Here is an 8,730-nt window from a genome sequence, read left to right on the forward strand (position 1 = left end):
TTATCCTCTCCACCATATCTCAAAGAACACTTAACAGTAGGTGATATCAGATCTACGGAAGATTTAAATGACTTGAAACAGGATACACATGACTGACTAGCTTGAAATTAGTGATTTGAGGGATTTTTTTCCCCCCAAAGGCTTTTCTGAAAATTAGAATGTATATTGCAACCAATATTTAAGCTAGAAGTTGCAGGCCCAGGGATCTGAAGTTCATACTATTTTGCATTGGTCATCTTTCTTTCATGATTGTAAGTGTAAGATCAACTAAGTGACCTTTCAGAGTAAAATGAATATACATTTGAAAGTTTTTATGAATGTTTTTAACTTTTTAAATCACTGAAAACATTTAACTTTTTTAAATTCAAGGCCCCAAAAGAGTGGTCCACTCAAAACTGCAGACCTAGAACAAGGATTGTCCCTATACACTGATGAAGATGTTGACATCATTGAAGAGCTGCAGAGTATGTGCTTAAGCAAGTCTGAGTCTGATATAAGCAAGGTAAGATCATTGTTCAAATAGACTGCATGGTGATCTAGCCATACAGGTGTTAATGGTAACCTATTTGGGTTGATCACCTAACATCAATTCTAACGTATATGAATTGAATGATTCAGACTTTTATGTATTCAGTTGAATTGGTAGTACTCTCACCTCTCAGTCAGGATGGTCTGGGTTCAAATCCCACTAAAAGTCTTGGGTGCATAATCTGTCCAATACAGCAGTGAATGAGTGGTACATTGCTGGAGGTGCTGTCTTTTGCATGATGTTTTAAACTGGGACCCTGTTTGTCATTTTAGCTAAATGTAAAAGATTCCATGGCACCACATTAAAGGGGGTACAGGAACAGAGAGACCAGGGGTGCGTGTACACAAATCTTTGAAGGTGGCAGGACAAGTTGAGAAGGCTGTTAAAAAAGCATATGGGATCCTTGGTTTCATAATAGCAGTATAGAGTGCAAAAGTTATGTTAAACCTTCATAAAACGCTGTTCGGCCTCAGCTGGAGTATTATGCCCAATTCTGAGCACCACACTTTAGGAAGGATGTCATGACCTTAGAGAGGGTGCAGAAGAGATTTGCTAGAATGGTTCTAGTGATGAGAGACTTTGGTTATGCGGAAAGAGTTAAGAAGCTGGGGTTGTTCTCCTTAGACCAGAGAAGTTTAAGAGGAGAATTGATAGAGGTGGTTCAAAATCTCAAAATTGTGAACAGTTTTGATAAATAAGGAAAAACTGATTTCAGTGGCAAATGGATCAGTAACCAGTTGGCACAGATGTCATGTGATGGCAGAAGAACCACAGGTGACACAGCGAGTTGTAATGTCAAATTCTCTGTCTGAAAAGGTGATGGAAACTGATCCAGTAGTAACTTTCAAAAGTGAATTACATAAATACTCAATGGGAAAAAAATTACAGGGCTATGTGGAAAAAGTGGGGGAGTAGGACTAGTTGGATAGCTTTATCAAAGAGCTGGCACAGGCATGATGAGCCACATGGGCTCCATTTGTGTTGTATCATTCTTTGATTCTATTCAACGAGCAGGAAGTTCGCTAACTGTCTTTGCCAACAGTCCTTCTTTAACCAACAACGCTAAAAACAGGTTAACTGGTCATCTCAGTTATTGTTTGTGAGTTCTTGCAGTGTTCAATTTGGTGCCTCCTTAAACTCACAACAGTGGCCATGCTTCTAAAATAATTCTGGGGATATGATATAAATGCATCTGGCCTTGTTTGCTGATTTCCTCCTTTCCACTGTGAAGCCACCTAAAGTTAGTCCCAAAGTTGGTGTCAGCTGCTTTAACTTTAATGTGTATTCATTTTTCATTTAACTCCTGTCTGTTTCATCTAAATACATCAATTACTTTATAATGTTACAGTTACTATTTGGCATAAATCTGGAAGGAAGGTGTTCTCAGACATTTTAGTTTCTAATGTATGTCAAAGATGAACATCATGTAAACATAACACGTGGCTAATGTTGATTGCCTTGACTAAGTTCACTGTTCAAGAAGTTGGAAAGTATAATCGTGGCCTCCTTAAAAAGAACTATATAGTTTCTGTTTTGCATTGATTTTTAAATAAATTCCTGTAACAGGTTACTCTTAATTAGAAAATGCTTCACAAATCCACTGAGTTGACTGCAATTTTCATTTTATAAAATGGTTTGACATTGGAAGTCATATGTTGAAGTAGAAATCTGCAGTTGCGATTTTTGTAAATTTTAAAATTGAAATAGTCTTCTCTGTCACAGATCGACATGTCAAAGGATCTTTTATTTATAAGTCCTGATTCTCAGAGTAATCCGTCATCCCTAAAGATGCTAAAAGATCATCATGCTGCTCAGATACCAGCACCAAAGGTAATATAAGGTTGGAACCTTAAAGGTCTTCCCATTGCGCTATTATAGGGAGATTTTTGATGCATATCCTCTAATAGAAGTTCAGTAGAAAGAAATTACACAAGTAGCAAATTGAGCCCTTTGTTGAATCTTGTTGGATGACTTGTAAAATAGACAGTGTCATTCCTTTAAGTAATGTGGCCCAATGCTGTATTCAACTGTTCTGCTTGTACAAGGTACATTCACTCCCACCCCCAAACACCTGTAGAATTACCTCATAGTGACTTCCTAATCTTGAATGGTCCATATGGGGGTGGCTTTGAATGGGATTGAATGGCTTTCCTGAGGGAAAGAGCACAGTGAAGGGCAAATTAAACCACTATTTTTTGTGCATCTCTTAATAGTGGATAATGGAACAGCATAGGTGGGAACTTGGGAACGAGTTGCTACACACTAACCTGGAGAATGCTAAGGAAGTTGATGGTGATAACACCTCCCGTTTAAAAATAATCCTTGCACCATGCTCCAACTTTTTACCTTAAGATTTCAGAACATCTTTCCACAGTTACAAGGCTATTAAATGCTATTGTTAAATTAACAAACCACATGGCTATATTTTACAGTTTAGAGTTATTATTCCAGGTGTGTAGCTATTGCCAACAGTTAATTCCTGGAATTACAAATATTTACATACTAGCAATTACAAATGACAGTTTTAGTTTGATCTAGCCTACGAACACATTCTCATCAGAGAGGGAGGGAGACAAACATAATTTCATTTAGTGCGAATGATCCTTCGTAGCTCCAGTTACAAAGATATGTTGGCTGATGGTAGCAGTGAACTTCAAACAAAAACAGGAAACACTGGAAGCATTTAGCAGATCAGGAAGTGTTTGTGGAGAAACTGATTAGAGTGTGGACCCTTCTTCAAAACTTACCTAATTTTAAGTATGCTATATTATTAAGAGACTGTAAGAAACCTGGCTAAGGTCAGTGGTTATATAACCCTGTGCATATTTTATCTTTAGTTAAATAGTCAGGCCTTACTGTTTGTCTTTATGGATTTCCACTATGACTACTTCCACGTTTAAAAATAAATGATGCGTACTTTGCCTTATGTTATTTTTATTTGAAATATATTACTGTATAGTAGAGTGTATTTTGTTCAGTTTATTAGACTGACTGCAATTGTAAAAATTCTTTTAACCTTTTGACAATTGTTAACATATGAGACGTAGTGGTCATTTAGGTTCAAGTCTTGCCAATGGCCAACAGTCAACTCCAGTTATTACTGTATGTCACGCATTTGTCAATTCTTTTTGTGGTATTGTAGCACTTGGAACAAGATCAGAATGTTCACAATTTTATTCTATGTCCACATTCCCACAACTCTCCCCCCAACTCCCCGCGCTTCCCCCCCCCCCCCCCCCCCCAATCCATCATCCCTAAAGCTGTAAAAACTCATGGATAATCAATTTTGTTCAGCCAACTGTTTGACAAAAGAATGCTAAATACACAGTAATATATACAATTGAGCAATTTTTTAAAGGTAAAGGCAATAAATGGTAGGTAAAACACATAAAATTGTTTTATTCAGAATATATTAATAGTCTGTTGGTTTTCCAGGTTTCTGACTGTACTATAAAAAATGGCACACCCATGTCAAGTAGCAGCATTAAAAAAGTGAGCAGATCGGGCATCTCGAGAATGAAGTCGCATCTACCTGTACTCCTGAATAACACACACCATATTCATCGCAGCAACAGTAATACAAGGCATTTAGAATCGAATAACAATACAACCAAGGAGGTTTGGAACCTCTGCAAAACTGTACATGAAGCCAATAAAAATAAATAAGAATATAATTCTGTTTGAAGGCTTTTTTTAACGAAGTCTTCAATTTAACGGTATACATATGAACCACAGATTTGTAATATATTAAAATGTAAAGTTCCTCTTTATTGCTGTATGTTTATTTGGGACCACAGTGACTATATATTGAATGTTTGTTGGTGCTATGATAAAGCACTACTTTTTATTTGTTGCCTTTCAGTTTTATTGAATACTTGGGTTGTGTACCTATAAATGGCTGTTTTTTGCCGAAAGAGAGAGAATTTATACAAAAAGCAAATGGTTTGTTGCACATATAAACATTTGCAATTGTTGTTAATGCATTGTTGTTATTCAGGGTTTTTCCACAGAAGTATATATATTATGAAGTGAGAAGAACCATGTGGTACATAGTTCGTATCCATGGCATGATATGTACAGTATGCGCAAATGTATTTACATTTTTAATATAAAAACATCTTTTCATTGGATGTTATTCAGTGAATAGAATGTGGCAATAAATGGCAGTGGAAATGCTGATATTCCTTCAAAACAAGAAGCCATATTAAATGTTTTAATGGTATTCTATCTATGTATTTTTTTTTATTAAGTCATACACGGTTAGTCGCAAATCTGTAGGTGCACTGTACTTCTCAGTGCATGTCTGGAAATGATCACGGTTTGTACCGACCTGCTCGCTGCAGAAATCCTGTACTTATTTTTTAAATGGATGAAATGAAATTTGCTGAAGTAAAAGGTATGAAGAGAAACAGATGGAAGAAATAGCATGCTTTTAAAAGAATGCTTTCTTGCTTTCGTTAGTTCGTTGGTGTCGTCATCTTCCCAGAAGGTTGACTGTCATGGATCTCCACCTCTGTCCGTCCTGTGCTGTTCTTTGTTACAACCGATGCGGGAGGAGTGCACTGTTTTTCTAGTTCCATTTCTCCATAGGTCACAACATATATTTAAGTTTTTTCCCAGTTACCAATATGGTCAATTATAGAATCTCTTTTCATCCCAGCATAAAATACACCAACCAGGTTTCTTTAATAAACAGCAAAATTTATCAGTTTATTATAAAGCAAGACATAACCAGTAACAAAACAAAGCATTGACACACAGATTGAAATGTAAAAGTTCCCTTTTTACCTTAGCCCCTTATACACACCGGTTAACCAAAAAAAATAAAGATTTACTCTTTAGAGCTCTATTACAAAAAAAAGACAGAAAAAATACTTTGAAGAAAAAAGAGAAGATATGGAAAGATGTCAGATGTCCTTTGTTTTGGTTTGGCTTTGCAAATACACATAGACGACTGTCACTGGGATCTTCCTAGAACAGTTCTTTTCAGGTGACATCGAGGATCTATTTTGCAAGCCTTTCAGGAAAAATGCAGCAACAGTTTCAGTCTGTTTCTTATACTTGCTTCTCGGCTTCTTAAAGAGATGGAAACGTTGGTGTTTGCTCCCTTGGCAAGTTTTCCCCAACTATCATTTTTAACTCTGTCCACAACACCAACTCGCTGTCCAAAGCGAATCCAAAAACAATGTCACAGGAGTCAAGCCTCCTGACCCTTATAAATCTTGACCTGTCACTTCTTTGTAAACATCTTTCCCCAAGTCAAAAGAAAACCCTGCTGGGTAATTATCTGAGGACAGCTGCCTTCCAGAAAGGGCTTGTTTTTAGCACTCCTTGATTCTTCCAGTAATGGTTTATTTTCAAACCAAGTGCAGAAGATTTTCCAATTACCTTTAATTTTAAACAAAACACAATGTTCATCATCTATGGAATCCTTTTCAGTTTTAAAACCCAAGTTCTCAAAAAAAAAAAATGGAAGCACGCATAACAACTTACGCATTCTGCATAGGTCAACTGCATCCAGTCCATTATATCTGTCATACATTTTCTTCTCTGCTTCCCTCTCCTGCACTTTCCATTTATGATTCTTTCCAATAATTGTATGTCTACCTTCTACTCTAATGATGTGACCCAAGTATTGTATCTTTCTTTGATGTTCTGCACTAATTTCCTCTTTTGTCCAGCCATTTCCAACACTTCCTCATTAGTCTTTCTGTCAATGTAAGATATGTGGAACATCCTTCAATATTACCACATCTCAAATGCATTCAACTTATCAATAGTCTCTTTATTTGTTGTCCATGTCTCTGAGGCATATAACATAGATGACAAAATGTAGCACCTCAGCACTCTTTACCTAAGATTCAGGAGTGGTTTCTTTGATGTCTATCAAGCCTTTCATTCTGTCAAAGCTAGTCTTGGCTATCTCAGTTCTCCTTTGGATCTCTCAGATTTTCCATCATCTGTGATAAGCTGCCCAAAATATGTCAACCTTTATACTTGTTCTAGGGCTTGTCCATTTACTCCAGTTTTCACTTCCGAGGTTAGGTCCCTGCTTATCACCATTGTATTGGTTTTCTTCACATTCTTAATCCATATTCCACACTCCTTGCATTCACTTTGTTCACAATTTCCTGTAGTGCCTCTTCTGACTCTACAATCAATGCAGTGTCAGTTGCATATCTCAAGTTGTTAATGTTCAACCCACCAATGTTGCAACCTGATAGTTGTTCTGTGTCTCTGCAGATAGTTTCAGTGTACAGGCTGAACAGTTTTGGGGATATAATACAACCCTGATACGTTCTTCTTTTGGGGAAACTGACAAGCCGCTATCGAGTCTCATCACCGTTGATTTGCTTCCAATATAGATTCTGAAATATCCTTTTATTATTTGTCAATTTCTTGTTTGTTTAAGCACTCCATTATTTTCTGATGGTAGACTCTATCAAATGCCTTCTCTTAGTCTATAAAGCATACATACACAGGTTTTTGTACTTCCAGATATCTTTTGATCACTACTCTCAAGTTAAAGATACCCTTTCTTGTCCCTTTCTTTTGTCTGAATCCTGACTATCATCTATCTCTGCTTCTATAGATTGATCATTTCTTTCCAAAATGATGATTTAAATAATTTTCATCACATGGCTCATGAGGCTTATTGTCCTGTGCTCTGAACACTCTAAGGCTTTTGGTTTCTTTGGGAGCTTAATGAGCACTGACTGCATAAGATCCACAGGTATGAATCCTGTTCTGTAAACTTTGTTGCAGAGGTCTGTCAGTATCCCAATATTGACATAATTCAGGGCTTTCAGACATTCTGTTGGTAGCTCATCGATTCCAGGTGCTTTCTTTGCTTTCATCTTTTTGATCACTGCACTGACTTCTGCCTGTATTATCTCTGGTCTTTCTCTTCCCTCTGGTACCAATTCACTTCTGTCTTCATCGTCATACAGCTCTCTGATGTACTCCATCCATCGTTTCTCTGCCCTTTTTCAAAGAGACATTCACCTTCCTTGCTCCTTAAACAGCCACTATTTGTGGCTATTTTCTTCTTGTCTGTCGGTGCTTTAACTTTCTCATGCAATGCTCTCAATATGCCTTTTCTCCAGTTATTTCCTTGCAACAATCTTCATACCACTTTTCCATGGCTACCCTACATGCTTTTCTTATCTTCCTTCCTATTTCATCATATTTTCTTTATTCTCATTCTGTCTCCTTTTCTCCATCATATCTAGTATTTCATCAGTTATCCACTCTTGATGTTTCTTCCTCTCTTTCTTAGGGACCATCTCAGTTACTGCATATTTCATGCTTTGTTTCAGTCTTTCCCAATGCCTTTCTGTTGTTTCCTCCTCACTAAGATCTTGCACTGTCCCTTCCTGTAGTAAAGCTTCATACTTGATAGTAACCACCACAGCATACTTCTTCATCACATCTTCTTCATCTAAGTCTGTGGAAGTTGGTTTGATCTTTAATGGGATTCCTTTTTGGGATTTTTTAGCATGATCTTTATCTTCATTACAAGCAAGCAGTGATCTGAATTGATGTCTGCACCTGGGTAAGTGAAGGCATTCTTGAAGCTGTTCTTATATTTTTCATTGATCATCCGAAAATCTGTTTGATTTCTGTCAACATCTCCTGGACTCTTCCAGGTGCACAGTCTTCTTGGGTATTGTTTGAAGAGTGTATTCAATATAACCAAGTAGTTTTCCTCACAGAAATAAAAACAAAGTGCTGGAAATACTCAGCAGGTCTGGCTGTATCTGTGGAGAGAGAAGCAGAGTTAACATTTTAGGCCTGTGACCTTTTATCAATTCTGCTTCTCTCCCCACAGATGCTGCTGAGTATTTCCAGCACATTCTGTTTCTATTTCAGATTTCCAGCATCTGCAATATTTTGCTTTTAGTTTTTCTCACAGAAGTGTATCAGGCGGTCACCTCTGCTGCTCTTAGTTCCTAGTCCATAAGCTTCAACGACATTTCCATGCCCCTCTATGCCAACTTTTGTGTTCAAATCGCCCATGACTCAAGATGTCCCCACTCTTCACATGCTTCAATGCTTCTTGCACCTCCTCATATAATACATCCACTTCTTCATCACTGTGATCCTGCATGGGCCCATACACTTGTAAACAGAATGTTCATTGGTTTCTCTCTCATATTGGCCAATGCCCCTGCCTTGTTCTTGCTACCTTCTTTGTCATC

At 37.3% G+C, this 8,730-nt stretch overlaps 1 protein-coding gene across 1 annotated transcript in view; it reads left to right on the plus strand.

The window, feature by feature from the left end:
- Positions 1-4,725, plus strand: part of cttnbp2 (cortactin binding protein 2) — a 223,908-nt gene extending 219,183 nt beyond the window's left edge. The window contains 3 exon segments of the mRNA XM_068050528.1: positions 370-502; positions 2,252-2,359; positions 3,965-4,725. Of these exon segments, the coding sequence (XP_067906629.1) occupies positions 370-502; positions 2,252-2,359; positions 3,965-4,195 (472 nt within the window). The 3' untranslated portion in view covers positions 4,196-4,725.
- Positions 4,726-8,730: the final 4,005 nt, after the last annotated feature.

This window comes from Heterodontus francisci, chromosome 18 (assembly GCF_036365525.1).
Source record: "Heterodontus francisci isolate sHetFra1 chromosome 18, sHetFra1.hap1, whole genome shotgun sequence".
Lineage (NCBI taxonomy): Eukaryota > Metazoa > Chordata > Chondrichthyes > Heterodontiformes > Heterodontidae > Heterodontus > Heterodontus francisci.